At 28.7% G+C, this 16,890-nt stretch overlaps 1 protein-coding gene across 1 annotated transcript in view; it reads left to right on the top strand.

Moving 5' to 3' along the window:
• LOC122505984 (NADH dehydrogenase [ubiquinone] iron-sulfur protein 3, mitochondrial) overlaps positions 1 to 16,371 on the top strand; it is an 80,881-nt gene extending 64,510 nt beyond the window's left edge. The window contains exon 5 of the mRNA XM_043617914.1: positions 16,088 to 16,371. Within this exon, the coding sequence (XP_043473849.1) occupies positions 16,088 to 16,234 (147 nt within the window). The 3' untranslated portion in view covers positions 16,235 to 16,371. The remainder of the gene's footprint in view (positions 1 to 16,087) is intronic.
• Positions 16,372 to 16,890: the final 519 nt, after the last annotated feature.

Raw genomic sequence — 16,890 nt, 5'->3', positions numbered from 1 at the left:
AATAAAAAATTTTTTTTTTTACAAATTCTTAAACAAATTATTTATTACATGTAAAAGAAATTTTTTAAATAAATGTCATAGTTATTTTAATAATATATACTAAAAAAAGCCTTCTTTTTGCCTGTTTTGAACTGGAATGTCCCCTTAATTAAAGTAATGTCTAAGAAATTAATTTTATTATTATCTTCTAATTCATAAGTAAAATTAAGATGAGTATTAAAGGAATTAAAAGTATCAATAACAAGTTGAACATTATCTTTGTGAACACATAAGAGAGTGTCATCAACATATCTAAAGTAAAAATGAGGAATACAATTAAAACTCTTTTTTTATAAATATAAACAATCTGACTCCATATCATCCATTACAATGTCTGCGAAAAATGGTGATATTGGTGAACCCATAGGTGTACCTTCTATTTGTTGATAAATTTTTTTGTTAAATGAAAAAAATGTGTTATGAAAAAGAAACTTTGTACAATGGACAATGTCATTAAAAGGAATTTTACAATTATTTTCTATAGTGTTATATCTTCTGTCTAGACTTTGAACAACCAAATCGCAAGTAACATTGGTAAAAAATGAAGTTACATCGAGAGAAAGCAAAACAGAATCGTTTGGTAAAGTAAAATTCTTTAATTTCTCTCTCAATTCAAAACTATTGTTTACATGAGATTTAAGGAGAGAAATTATCGGTTTAAGTTCCTCATATATGATCCTTACTAAAAAATGAGTAGGACTATTTATGAGTGAAATAATAGGTCTAAGTGGTACATTATCCTTGTGAATTTTAGGTAAACCGTAAAATTATCGATTCCGATTGTTCAAAAAACTTTAACTTCTGTTGTAAAATTAGGAAAAGACCTCACAGATAAGTGGGATAGATCTGGTACTGTCTACAAGTTCAATTGTAATGATTGCAATGCGACGTATATTGGTGAATCAAAACGTACTTTAAAAAAGCGAATCGACGAACACAAAAAGAGTAAAAATTCAGATTCAGTTGTGAATAAGCACAAAAATGATTATGGTCATTCCTTCAATTTTGATGATGTGCAAATTTTAGACAATGAAACTTCTCATAAAAAAAGATTAGTTTCGGAAATGATTCACATTAAATGTAATAATTTTACTATTAACAAGAAGGAAGATACACAATTTCTTAGTAATGCATATTTTCCTTTACTGAATAAATTGAAAGAGTGATCATTTTCATAATATTTCGATTTGCGGTCATTGAACTCGTCACCTGTATATAATATAAAGATTGTCGTTTAAACAGTCAGTCTGACTAATCACTCATTGAAAAAATGTTCGTGATTTTTAATTTTAAAATTTTATTTTTCCGTCTAGTCCTATTTATTTATTTTTATAATTAGTTTGATTTTGACCAAAAGTTCATGTAATTTTGTAATTAGGTAAATATCTTCGAATTTGTTTAAATTTATATTTTTTTAAATTATTTTATGTGACTTGTGAATTTGTTTATTAAAGTGACCTGATGATGATGGCGAACCAGTCCATCGAAACGTTGTCAACAAAATGAAAATTTATTGTTTCATTTAATTATTTCTTCCTTGAATCGAACAAATGTTATTTGTTAACAATTTATTTAAATTGTTGCAAACAATGTTAATTAACAAATAGAAATTTAAAAAAAAATTTTTTTTTTGCAGACAAATTTATGTTTTTTTAAGTAATCTATGTCGATTTTAGTAAAAAATGATTTTAAATTTAAAAATTATTATTGTATTGACAATTATTATGAACAATAATCAAGTTTCTTTGACATTTGTAAACATTTTAGGCTTATTACTGCAAAAAGAAAAATTATTTTTCGTATTTTAACGAGTTTAAAGTCATGTAAAGCTTTACTTGATTATTAATAACTAGACTATTGTTCATATAATTGTTAATAACAATAGTAATTATTAAATTCAAAATAATTTTTTACTAATATCGACATAGATTAATTAAATAAACAATAAATTTGTCTGCAAAAAAAAAAGTTTATAAAAAAATATCTATTTGTTAATTAACATTGTTTGCAACAATTTAAATAAATTGTATTATGCATTATTATTTGTCTGGTGGTCATGCTGGACAAATTTAAATTGATTCCAATCATCTGCAATGAAAAATATAAAAAAATAAACATGATTTTTTCTAAAAATATTGTAAATTGTTAACTTTGAATAACAAAAAATCGGACAAGTGCGAGTTTCACTCGCATTAAGATCGAGGGTTCCGTACACCAAAATAAAACTCATTGTTTATAAAAAAATTATTTAAAAAATTCTTACAAAATTTGAAAAAAATAATTAAAAAAATAGTAATATATTTTTTTAAATTTGGAATAAATATTTTTATTATTTTATTTTATTAATAAATCTTTATATTTTTTCTTTTATAGTACTTATCTTCGCCAATCACATTCTCTTTATTTTTTCTATAATTTGCACTTGAAAAAGAATATACAAGCTGAATCTTAACTCACCAGGTTTAAATTTATAAAAGTTAAAGTAGGGACAGTGTAATTTTTTCGAAAAATTCAAATTCTTGCCCTTCAATTTCGCAAATAACTCCGCCAATCAGGTTCGCTATATTTTTCCTGTAATCTGCACCTGAAACTGAAGAACCCTACCGAATTTCAGCTCATCAAGTTAAGATTTGTAAAAGTTAAAGGGGGGACAGGGTAATTTTTTTAATTTTTTCGTAAAAATTGATTTTCTTTCCCTCCTACTTCGCAAATATGTCCGTCAATCCGGTTCGCTATATTTTTCCTGTAATCTTCACTTGAAACTGAAGATCCCTACCGAATTTCAGCTCAACAGGATAAGATTTCTAAAAGTTAAAGGGAGGGACAGGGTCATTTTTTGCAATTTTTTCGAAAAAATTGAATTTCTTTCCCTCCTCGTTCGCAAATATGTTCGTCAATCAAGTTCGCTATATTTTTCCTGTAATAAAGGTTGAGATTTACAAAAGTTAAGGGGGGGACAGGGTCATTTTTTGCAATTTTTTCGAAAAAAATGAATTTCTTTCCCTCCTCGTTCGCAAATATGTCCGTCAATCAAGTTCGCTATATTTTTCCTGTAATAAAGGTTGAGATTTACAAAAGTTAAGGGGGGGGGACAGGGTCATTTTTAGCACTTTTTTCGAAAAAATTGAACTTCTTTCCCTCCTAGTTCGCAAATATGTCCGTCAATCGGGTTCGCTATATTTTTCCTGTAATCTGCACTTGAAACTGAAGATCCCTACCGAATTTCAGCTCATCAAGTTAAGATTTGTAAAAGTTAAAGGGGGTACAGGGTAATTTTTTTAATTTTTTCGTAAAAATTGATTTTCTTTCCCTCCTACTTCGCAAATATGTCTGTCAATCCGGTTCGCTATATTTTTCCTGTAATCTTCACTTGAAACTGAAGATCCCTACCGAATTTCAGCTCACTAGGTTGAGATTTGTAGAAGTTAGGGGGGGGACAGCCCATTTTGCGTGGCTGGGACGGACACACGAGTGATTTCATAAGGGTTCCGTCAGTACACCTATGGTGTACGGAACCCTAAAAAAATATAAAAAATTTAAAATTCAAAAATTGGTTTAGTTGGATCTCTTAGAAATTTTATCTCCTTTAATTTAAGACCAAGTCCATGAAAATCCGATAAAATTTGTAGGCTCCAGACAATTTTGAACAGTAAATTGTAAAAAATGCCAATGTGCGCGGGGCCAGTTTTAACGTCAATAAAGCTCTACACAGCTGCAGTTTTTAATTAATAACTTTTTTTCTAATTGAGGCTCATCTTTTTTCGAAACGGTTTTACACTCGGAGGCATTTAAGGAATAGAATACAATTTTAATTTTTTGGTTAGGACGTAAAAAACATATTTGTTTATTAACATTTTATAAACAAATTATATAAAAAATTATAAAAAATTAAAAAACAAAAAATATATTCCAATAGTGCAATCTAAGACGAAAAAACCCATATTTTAATTTTAAAATCTGTCAACTGGAACTAGAGAAAAAAATTTGTTAATTAAGCAGTACTAAAATTCAATTGTTTATAACTTTTACAAAAAAATTTTTATTGGCCTAATATTTTCAGGGATTCTTCTTAACAATATTAAGAGTCAAAAAAACTATTTTGGTTCAAAAAGAAAATTTTTTAGTTTTAGGTGATCCGTTTGAGAAATTCTGACCCTGTTATGTTTCAAATTTTTTGAGTAAAAATACAGAAAGAGAATTAATTATTAATTAAAAATTGTTGGTCTTCAAGTCTTTATTATATTCAAAAGATTCAATGAATATTGGTTTCAAATTCAAATAATTGAAAGTGAACTTTTAATCAAGATAAATCTAACTCGAACCCAACCTATAATTCGTTTGCTTCTTAGGTACCTTTCTTGGGAGCGCGTCACTTATATTATTTAAAATATTCATTGAAATACAAAATACCGTGATAATACCCACTTTTACCCTGATTAAAATCTATTTTTATAATAAAAAACAAGCGTAAGATTCCGTCAAAAATATCACGATTTGCAAGGGGTCTTCGGATTAATTCGCCATTTGGCGAAATTATAGTACTATACACACCCCTCCTCAAGCGCCATAAAGTTATACAAAAATTGATCCAACTTCAGTCAACGAAAACTTGTAGGAGATTAGGCTTATATTTTCCAAATTTTCAAATTGTGAAATTGCCCCACCTCCTATATTCAAATAAAACGAAGTTCCGTAACTATCCCAAAACATAATCTTGAAAAAACCAATTTTTTAGGTTTGATTGCAAAAAATGTAAGCAAATATCTTTTGTTTTCAGAATATTTCAAGTTTATAATTGCAGATGAAGGTTCTACTTATCTGTCAGTTGTAAAAGAGGAATAGTATATTAAGCAACAAGGGGATAAAGGCAGCCATTTCTTTACGTTGATTTTTGCGACACGAGTGGAGAAATGAATGACTTTCCTCCCTGTTGTATGCTATCAGAAAGCCCCATTTTTGTGCATGTGGGATAAAAAAACAATTATGGAGAAAAAATATATTTTGCTGTTTTATTAATTTTGAGTGGAAAATTAGTATTAGCATGAAAATAGAAAACAGGATAGAAAACTTTAACTACAAAATAAAAAATCTGCCCGCGCAAGCGCGGACACATTCTCATCCGCGCTTCGCGCGGGGGCTCGCTTCGCTCGCAAGTTTCAGCGCGCCTCGTGGCGCGCGAATATTGATCGTCGCGCTTCGCGCTCCGTTTGTTGTTGCGCGCTTCGCGCGCAAATGGCTCGCTTCGCTCGAGGTGGTCTGCAATTGTTGTGCATTATTTGCGTTCTTGTTCTTGTTTCCTATTATATGTTTCATAAAATATTTTTTTTCTTAAAGTTACTACGACTTTAAGGATTACATTCTCATCACATGTTTTTGTTTGCTGATGATTGCGAGATTAAGTGAATTTAAATGTATATTTTTGGTCTTGAAGATTAAAATTGTGAAGTTACTTTTAATTCTACTAACTCTCTTAGCAGAAACATGATTTGCAGAAGCAGCTAAAATATTCTTAAAGTATTACTATCAAGTTTTTTGTGTAGTGTAGACCGGAGCGTAATGGCTAACGTTTCACTCTTTGTTGATTTACTTGGACATTTTTGTTTTAACCACTTCACTGGCGGGGCGTTCCAAATGGCGTTCCACGCGCCGAGGCCCAGACTGGCAAAAACACCGAAATGGCGTTCCTAATAAAACTTTATTTTTAAAGAGTGTACACTACTTTTTACTACTACAAAGCAATATTTCTATAGTTTAGACATCAGGGAACAAGATTATCACAATGAAAATTTCAGTTTTTGAGATTTTCAATGTTTCTTCGAACGTTGAAATAGTCGATTTTTAACACTTTTTAACAAATGGCGTTCCACTTTTGTTATTATTAATAATTATTAAATTTTATTTATTAATTATTTATATTTATTTTTTACTTATTACATTATTATATTATAATGTTTTGTATGTAAATATATTTTTTAAATAAAAAATATTAGTTTTACTGTGTAAAAATTAAAAAAAAGTGGAACGCCATTTGGTGAAAAGTGGTAAAAATGGACTATTTCAACGTATGAAAAAACATTGAAAATCCCAAAAACTGAAATTTTCATTGTGATAATCTTGTTCCCTGATGTCTAAACTATAGAAATATTGCTTTGTATAAGTTAAAAGTAGTGTACACTCTTTAAAAATAAAGTTTTATTAGGAACGCCATTTCGGTGTTTTTGCCAGTCTGGGCCTCGGCGCGTGGAACGCTATTTGGAACGCCCCGCCAGTGAAGTGGTTAATTAAGTGTTTATCTCTTAGAAAAGTTACTCTGGTTTCTTTTAGAAAAACGAACGTCCCTATATAACTCTTACTTTTTTTTCTACAATGAACAGACACTTCGTCGGTATCGTACACGTAGAAAATAAGAATGACAAAAATTTTTCGTATTTTTTTTTTTTTTTTTTTTTTTTTTTTTTTTTTTTACCTGATCGAAGAATTTTTGTTGACTATTCTGTCAGATACAGAAAAAATACTGGATTTTGCATGCTTTTCGTAATATTTTAATTTCTCGAAAACTAATTAACTTTTTTTAGCGTTCTTGGTCTTGTTTTAATCTCTATTCAATGTAGAATCTAAATTAATAAAAATTAATTTTATTATTAATTATTAATGTATTGTGATATAAATTTTTCCAAAAAAATTTGAAACTGTGAAAGTCGGATAAAAAAATTTTGAAAAACAGATTGACACTTTTTCAACAAAAAATTTTTTTTTAAAATTAAATAATTAAGTAATTAAAAAGCTTTTTTGAATTTTAGTATATCTATTAAATGAACATATTTTACATTGACCTTTTTGACACTTTAATATTCATGATAATTTTTTGAATTTTTTTAATCCGACTTTCACAGTTTTAAATTTTTTTGGAAAAGTTTATATCACAATACCATTAATTAATTTAGATTCTACATTGAATAGAGATTAAAACAAGACCAAGAATGCTAAAAAAAGTTAATTAGTTTTTGAGAAATTAAAAAGTTACGAAAAGCATGCAAAATCCAGTATTTTTTCTGTATCTGACAGAATAGTCAACGAATATTCTTCGATCAGGTGTCAGTCTTTTCATAATTTATTTAGCTTTCAGGAAAAAAATACAAAAATTTTTGTCATTCTTATTTTTTACGTTTTAAGCATTTTTCCACTCATGAAAAAAGGGGCGTCCTAATACTCACGGACGGTAGTGTAAGTTGCTCTTTATGCATAGCGTGTTGCATTAGCCAACACGCCCTAGGGGTACTTGGGAAATATTTTGTAATTTTTATCAATACAGTAAGTGTGAATCAAAAATCTCAAATTGACCCTCAAAAAAAGTTTCAAGCTTAAAACGCGATTTTAGTTTCTTTTTTAAAGATATTTTAAAAAAATTAGAACGAACAAATGAAAATTTTGAAAAGTTACTTTTATATGTGAAATACAGTTTTTCTACTATATTTCTTACAATAGTGATTGAATAATAAATAATCAAACTTTGTAGAAACTTGCAGTACATCAAGTTGTTTTTTGAACGAAATCATTTCGATTTACGATTTTTAAATAAATTACAATTATTCATTACGCCCCTTAGCCATTATGTCCCGTTCCCCCTATATACGTGATTTGTAAATATGATATCAAATGTATGATTAAAAACATGTAAATCCGGATACAGTGGATGTGATAGTTTAATTCTTATAAGAAAAACTTTAAATTTACTGAAGATTTAAAAATGAACAATTAGATAAATATTCTGCATGATTTTTTTAAAAGAACGTCCAAGCGCCTAAACTTTTGGAAGAGCCTTCCGGCAGGACGCGCCTCTGCACATTACGGCGTGTTGTTGTCAGTACGGCAACCGTCATTCAGAAAGGACGAAATTTATTTTTGTAAAAAAATATTTAAATTTTATAGAATATTATAATATATTATTTTATACCTTCTAATGTGATAAGAATGTAAAAAACCATTTCCAACAAGATAGGACCAAAAATTAAAATGTAAAAAAGGGTCAGACAAGACCAACTGTGTTAAACAAATTTCATTGATTTTCTAAAATGTTAAAACTTTTATGAATATATTTTAGTTATAACATTTTAGAAAATCAAAAAAAAATTTTTAACCCTGTTAAGCTAGCCTGACCCAAAAACTTAAAAAAAAAAAAGTTTCTATTAAAAAATGTTGTAAAAAAAAGTTGTTTGTATTTTCTTAACCTAATATAATATAAAGTTAAAAATTTGAAAATTTGAAAAAATTAAGTTTTCAAAATTTTGAAACTACTGTAGTTTTTGTATTTTTCAACGAAAATGGCTGGTTAACGAACTTAGCCTTCATTCTTACACTAACTTTAAGAGAGTTAAATTTAAAAACGATCCGATAAGTTTTTCAAAAGTTATCATGGGAACAACATTTTGTGTCTACAGACAGACATACAGACAGACACCATCGCCAAACCATGTTTTTTGGGTTCAGGGGACCCCAAAACGTGAAGATTTCATAAAATTATCAAAAGTCAAAATTTGCATAAAACTAATACCTTCTCATATGATGAGAATGTAAAAATCAATTTTTTTAAAAACATAAGTTTATTGGAGATGAATGATACGCCATACAACTTCATAAGTCAGTTGTAGAATTGTCCTAGTTAAATTTATGAGACATCGAATACTTATGTTGAATCTGTAAGATTAAATGTTTATGAACAGATATCCAATTTTTCAAAAAAAACTTTTTTAAATAATTGAATCGTGAATTTCAAAACGGGCTCAACTCGGTTTTTTTTAAATTTTACAGGAGACACAAAAACTGTTTATTTCAAACAGCTTTGATTTAATGGGTCCAGCTTTTTTCGTAGGAACTAGATGCTATTGTGTATGAGAAAATGATAAAAGAACTGTACTTAATAACAGTAAGTTTGAGAAAATTGATATTATAGATGTCAGGGTTGAGCCAGATTCGAAATTCATGAAAAAAATTTAATCGTTTGAATCATAAAAATATATTAATAAAATCTTTTACTATCGAGAAACAATTTATTCATTTAATTTTAAAATATATTAAATTTTTTTTAACTTAAAAACAATTCAACATTAGGTTAAAAGGCAAAGGAAAGTACACTTTAATACACTTTTCTCTGATAAAAGTACCTCAGATGAAACCAAGAAGAAAAATATATAAATAAAATATAAAAAAAATATATTCTATACAAATACAATATGAAATATAAGTGTTTATATTTTCAAACATCTTTTAGTTATTAAAAAAAAGTTTTAAAAATAAAAAAAATCGGGCAAGCGCGAGTTGCACTCGCATTAAGATCGAGGGTTCCGTACACCAAAATAAAACTCATTTTTTATAAAAAAAAATATATATAAGAAATATAATTGATTAATATTAACATATATAAACCTATTGAGCTGAAATTCGGTACACATATGTATTTTTATTACATATAGATTAAAAAAAACTATAACTATAATCCACATTAATATTAACATATATAAACATATTAAGCTGAAATTCGGTACACATATGTATTTTTATTACATATAGATTAAAAAAAACTATAACTATAATCCACATTGAATTCTTATGTTTTATTTACAAATAACAAAAAATATATATTTTACCTGATTAGAGATAATATTTAAAATAATATATTGGATATAAACTAACAAAAGATACTTATATTATTAATTATAATAATAATAATAATAATAATAATAATATTTTTTTTATCTATCTTCATTTTTTTTATCTATAGCTCATATTCAAATAAATTTTGTTATTTTTAATTATTTCAACAATTCTTAAAAATATAAAAAAAATAATTAAAAAAATGCTAATATATTTTTTTAAATTTGGAATAAATATTTTTATTATTTTATTTTATATTATTTTTTTATTTTCTTTTTATTTTATTTTTATCTTCGCCAATCACATTATCTTTATTTTTTTGTAATTTGCACTTAAAAAAAATATACAAACTGAATTTTAACTCACCACATTGAAATTTATAAAAGTTAAATTAGTGACACTGTAGTTTTTTCAAAAAATTCAAATTCTTGCCCTTAAATTTCGCAAATATCTCAAACAATCATGTTCGCTATATTTTTTTTACCTTAATCTTCACTTAAAAATAAAGATCCCTACCGAATTTCAGCTCATCAAATTAAGATTCCTAAAAGTTCAAAAGGGGGAGAGAAAAGTGTCATTTTTTGCAATTTTTTCGTAAAAATTAAATTTCTTTCCCTCCTAGTTCGCAAATATGTCCGTCAATCGAGTTCGCTATATTTTTCCTGTAATCTACACTTGAAACTGAAGATCCCTACCGAATTTCAGCTAATCAAGTTAAGATTTGTAAAAGTTAAAGGTGGAGAACAGGGTCATTTTTTGCAATTTTTTCGAAAAAATTGAATTTCTTTCCCTCCTAGTTCGCAAATATGTCCGTCAATCGAGTTCGCTATATTTTTCCTGTAATCTACACTTGAAATTTAAGATCCCTACCGAATTTTAGCTCATAAGGTTGAGATTTGTAAAAGTTAAGGGGGGGGGGACAGGGTCATTTTTTGCAATTTTTTCGAAAAAATTGAATTTCTTTCCCTCCTAGTTCACAAATATGTCCGTCAATCGAGTTCGCTATATTTTTCCTGTTCTCTACACTTAAAACTTAAGATCCCTACCGAATTTCAGATCAACAGGATAAGATTTGTAAAACTTAAGGGGGGGGGGACAGGGTCATTTTTTCCAATTTTTTCAAAAAAATTCAATTTCTTTCCTTTCTAGTTCCCAAATATCTCCACCAATCAGGTTCGCTATATTTTTCCTGTAATCTACACTTAAAACTGAAGATCCCTACCGAATTTCAGCTCACTAGGTTGAGATTTGTAAAAGTTAAGGGGGGGGCAGGGTCATTTTTTGCAATTTTTTCGAAAAAATTGAATTTCTTTCCCTCCTAGTTCGCAAATATGTCCGTCAATCGAGTTCGCTATATTTTTCCTGTAATCTACACTTGAAACTTAAGATCACTACCGAATTTTAGCTCATAAGGTTGAGATTTGTAAAAGTTAAGGGGGGGGACAGGGTCATTTTTTGCAATTTTTTCGAAAAAATTGAATTTCTTTCCCTCCTAGTTCGCAAATATCTCCACCAATCAGGTTCGCTATATTTTTCCTGTAATCTACACTTGAAACTTAAGATCCCTACCGAATTTCAGATCAACAGGATAAGATTTGTAAAAGTTAAGGGGGGGGACAGGGTCATTTTTTCCAATTTTTTCAAAAAAATTCAATTTCTTTCCTTTCTAGTTCCCAAATATCTCTACCAATCAGGTTCGCTATATTTTTCCTGTAATCTACACTTAAAACTGAAGATCCCTACCGAATTTCAGCTCACTAGATTTGTAAAAGTTAAGGGGGGGGCAGGGTCATTTTTTGCAATTTTTTCGAAAAAATTGAATTTCTTTCCCTCCTAGTTCGCAAATATGTCCGTCAATCGAGTTCGCTATATTTTTCCTGTAATCTACACTTGAAACTTAAGATCACTACCGAATTTTAGCTCATAAGGTTGAGATTTGTAAAAGTTAAGGGGGGGGACAGGGTCATTTTTTGCAATTTTTTCGAAAAAATTGAATTTCTTTCCCTCCTAGTTCGCAAATATCTCCACCAATCAGGTTCGCTATATTTTTCCTGTAATCTACACTTGAAACTTAAGATCCCTACCGAATTTCAGATCAACAGGATAAGATTTGTAAAAGTTAAGGGGGGGGGACAGGGTCATTTTTTCCAATTTTTTCAAAAAAATTCAATTTCTTTCCTTTCTAGTTCCCAAATATCTCCACCAATCAGGTTCGCTATATTTTTCCTGTAATCTACACTTAAAACTGAAGATCCCTACCGAATTTCAGCTCACTAGGTTGAGATTTGTAAAAGTTAAGGGGGGGGCAGGGTCATTTTTTGCAATTTTTTCGAAAAAATTGAATTTCTTTCCCTCCTAGTTCACAAATATGTCCGTCAATCGAGTTCGCTATATTTTTCCTGTAATCTACACTTGAAACTTAAGATCCCTACCGAATTTCAGATCAACAGGATAAGATTTGTAAAACTTAAGGGGGGGGGGACAGGGTCATTTTTTCCAATTTTTTCAAAAAAATTCAATTTCTTTCCTTTCTAGTTCCCAAATATTTCCACCAATCAGGTTCGCTATATTTTTCCTGTAATCTACACTTAAAACTGAAGATCCCTACCGAATTTCAGCTCACTAGGTTGAGATTTGTAAAAGTTAAGGGGGGGACAGGGTCATTTTTTGCAATTTTTTCGAAAAAATTGAATTTCTTTCCCTCCTAGTTCGCAAATATGTCCGTCAATCGAGTTCGCTATATTTTTCCTGTAATCTACACTTGAAACTTAAGATCCCTACCGAATTTTAGCTCATAAGGTTGAGATTTGTAAAAGTTAAGGGAGGGGGGACAGGGTCATTTTTTGCAATTTTTTCGAAAAACTTGAAATTCTTTCCCTCCTAGTTCGCAAATATGTTTGTCAATCGGGTTCGCTATATTTTTCCTGTAATCTACACTTAAAACTGAAGATCCCTACCGAATTTCAACTCACCAGGTTGAGATTTGTAGAAGTTAAGGGGGGGACAGCCCATTTTGCGTAGCTGGGACGGACACACGAGTGATTTCATAAGGGTTCCGTCAGTACACCTATGGTAACACTTAATAACAATAAATAACTTAATAACACTTAATTTAATAATCACTCACATTATTTCTATATATATCCGTTATGACACACATTGTGTCTTAATTGCAGTTTAAAGTTAACCTCAAATTAAAATCATATCATACACATGTGAAACACACGGTATACAAGAATTTGAGTGTATAAGTGATGTGCAGAAGCACCGCGCCGGCGACTTTTTGAAACGAAAAACGCCTGGTTAAAGAAAGGCTCTTGACTCATCTCCACTACCGAAGTTTCACCTCCTGTCTCTAGCCTTCTTGGATGAAATTTTCCTTTTAATAAATCGCCAATGGATATGTAATAATGCAAAAAAGTGAAATTTGAAAAAATTCGAGTTGAGCCCTTTTCGAAATTGACGATTCAATTGATTTTTTATTTTGTAGATAAAGTTTTCTATCCTGTTTTTTATTTTCATGATAATACTAATTTTTCACTCGAAATTAATAAAACAGCAAAAAATACGAAAATTCATTTTATTTGAATAAAAGGAGCTGGGGCAATTTCACAGTTTGAAAATTTGGAAAATATAAGCCTAATCCTACAAGTTTTCGTTGACCGAAGTTAGATCCATTTTTGTATAACTTTACGGTGCCACAGTATGTTATTTTTGCATTTTTGCGTTCAAAACCTAATTTCTCTTGAAGGAATTGACCAAAATGAATGAACCTTGGACCAAAATAAAGCTAAATAAATGTAGAATAGAGGAAAATTATAAAGAATCCTTGATCTAATTTTTTGAGCTCCTGGGAGTTGAGTAAAGTTAGCATTTTTTATGAAAAAATGACAAATTAGAGTATAAAAACCTGTAAATCATGATAAAACTTAATAAAACAACTTTTTTGTAATCATTTAGGATCACTGAATACAGAAATAAAGTTGGTGTTTCGAAATTCAAAATTGCGGATGTAATTTTCAAAATTTAAAAAAACTTCTAATTTATCCAAATTGTGGTATTTCAATGTTTTCGAGGTCGCTGAATCCAAATATAATGATAAAATTTAAAAATTCAAAATGGCGGATCCAATATGGCGGATGAAATTTTTTAAAAGTGCTTCGATTTCAATAAGACTTGGTACTTTTACGTTTTAGAGCTCGCTGAATTCAAATATGATGGTAAAAATTTTTAAAATCAAAATGTCGGGCTCAACATGGCGGAAAAAAATTGTTAAAAGTGCTTTGATTTCAATAATGTTTGGTACTATAATGTTTTCGAGGTCGCTGAATTGAAATATGATGGTGAAATTATAAAATTCAAAATGGCGGACCCAATATGGCTTACCAAATTTTTTTAAAATGCTTTGATTTTAATAATACTTGGTACTATAATATTTTTGAGGTCGCTGAATTCAAATATGATGGTAAAATTAAAAGATTCAAAATGGCGAACAAAAAGTGTTTAAAAATACTTAAATTTTAACATGATTTTGTACTTTATGATTTTATGCAGAATATAATATTTTAATTTTCCAATTTAAGATTCGATTTGTACCAAAGTTTACATTTTTTGTGGCTATTGGAAATAGTGCAACTGGTGTTTTTTTATTTAAACCAATACTTTACTCTCTTTGTTTTAATATATTTTAATTCCTTGAAAGTATGTACTTATTTGTAAATTGAATTACAGTTGTTTAACATTTTTTCTGATTTCAATTGTTTTTCTGTTATTCTTTTTTTAAAAGTTAACCTTAGAATTTGACTGCGCTTGACGTGTAAGAAAATAAAGTTGTTACTTTTAAAATGTGTCGAATTAAAATATAAAAAAACTTTAGTCCGCCATATTGGGTCCGCCATTTTGAATTTTTTAATTTTACTATCATATTTGGATTTAGCGACCTCGGAAACGTTAAAATACCACAACTTGGATAAATCAGAAGTTTTTTTTAAATTTTGAAAATTTCATCCGCTATTTTGAATTCACCATTTTGAATTTCGAAACACTAACTTTATTTCTGTATTCAGTGATTCTAAATGATTACAAAAAAGTTGTTTTATTAAGTTTTATCATGATTTACATGTTTTTATACTCTAATTTGTCATTTTTTCATAAAAAATGCTAACTTCACTCAACTCCCAGGAGCTCAAAAAATTAGATCAATGATTCTCTATAATTCAAGGACAATTCACTATTTTGTATAAACTCTACAAATATTAATTCTATTTTTGCTATTAAGAAAAAGTTGATGTTCTTTATTTATTTATTATTAAATTTCAATAACCGTATCAAATTTTAAACTAGTTGACAATATTATTTATTCAATATTATGAATATTGTTGACATCCATACTTACATTAATTACATAGTAAAATTCACACATAATCTAATTTATTTCATTGGTAAAGGATGTTTCTTAAATAGGAAATTTTCCCCATCGATTGCGTAGCGGAGAGGCTTAATGTAAAAGCGTGCGATTTATAATTATGCGTATATTTAGTTGTATGGTTAGGTAGGTGTCCAATCCCGTATGATTGTAAGATTTTCCGATGCTGATTTTTCCGATGTTGTTAATTGTAAGTATGAAGATGTGGAAAGAATAAAACTTGTGAATTAATGAATATGAATTTATAAAGAGTGCATTTAACATATTTTTCTTTTTTTAACGATTGGTTATTGTTTTTTTATATAAAATTGACGAAGTGAATAAACAGAAACACTCTCTTCGCGTCACGTCGGCTATTTATTTTGACAGGTTACGTGCCTGCGTAACTACCTAACTTCCTTTATTGTGAAAGTTTCGAAGTACGGTACTGAGTCCCTTTACTCTACTAAGCACACTGCAGCGCGCCTTATAATCTTCGCCTGTGTTTCAATGCTCTTTAAAGTGAAATTTGGAACTAAGGCCCTCTATACACTATACGTATCACCCTAAGATGCTTGATGGAAATGAATTAATGTACTTTTATTGGACTGAGTCCTATTTTTCAATATTGACTCCCAGTTTTTCAAACTCCATTTTTCTCAGTGCACCTCCCAATGTTTTCATTTAAAATTTGAGCACAAAGTAAAACCACATATAAAATTTGTACAGACATTTTTATTGGTCCTTGATGCCTGAATAATCAATGTGCCAAACACTAATTTCAGTTTAATTAATTTTTTCTGTTTTCAAAAGATGAATTTGGCTACAATTTTTGTTTAAAACATTGATTTTTTAGATATTATAGGCCAATGAAAACGACTGAACAAATTTTATATGTGGTTTTACTTTCCGGCGGCTCATTTATTAAATAAAAGTATTAAAACTAAATATTAAGATTATTTTAAATATTATCCAATTTCAATGTGATTTTAGATTCGATACGACGATGAAAAGAAGAGAGTAGTTGCTGAGCCAATTGAGTTGGCACAAGAATTTCGCAAATTTGAGCTTTCTACACCTTGGGAACAATTTCCAAATTTCAGAAAAAGTCTTTCTGAGCAAGCTTTAGAGAAGAAATAAATTTTTTCGAATCTGAAGATTATTTAATATATTACACGTTTGTTTAAAAAATTGAGTTACTATAAAACGGTAGATTGTATGCAATCTTTGAGCACTAAAATACTGTTTTAAAAAGTTAATAAAACTCTTAGTACAAATCTTTGCTTTCCATGGATCTTATTTACACTACCGGTGGAAATTGTGGTTGGGGTACAGTTTTTCTAAAATTTTTGTTTCTAATAAAGGTGAATTTCTAAAAAACTTTTTTCTAATGAATGTGATTTTTTAATTTTCGAAATAAAGGTCATTTTCTAATAATGGTAATTTTCAAAAAATTTTTTTAACTATATAACGTTTACCATCTTGATAAAGAATGCCACGCTTTGGTTTGTGACGTTTTTCAAAATGCGGTTAATAATATAATAAATAAAGTGCAATAATAGACAATTATGTTATCGAATGCTTAGATTCGTGAACATTAAGTCAGCTTGCTGAAAGATTTGAAGAGACTGTACAATTTTTATTATATTGAAATTGAAATCTGCGATGTTTGATGAACATTTTTAGCACGAAGTGTTTGAATATATTATTAGTGCGAACAAGTTTTCAACTGAATAATACTTTTCATTTTTCTTTTTGTAAATATTTAATAAAACGTTTATTTTAAAAATGATTAT

This window comes from Leptopilina heterotoma, unplaced genomic scaffold, assembly GCF_015476425.1.
Source record: "Leptopilina heterotoma isolate Lh14 unplaced genomic scaffold, ASM1547642v1 Lhet_384, whole genome shotgun sequence".
Classification (NCBI taxonomy): domain Eukaryota; kingdom Metazoa; phylum Arthropoda; class Insecta; order Hymenoptera; family Figitidae; genus Leptopilina; species Leptopilina heterotoma.
This window is presented reverse-complemented; position numbering and strand designations above follow the sequence as displayed.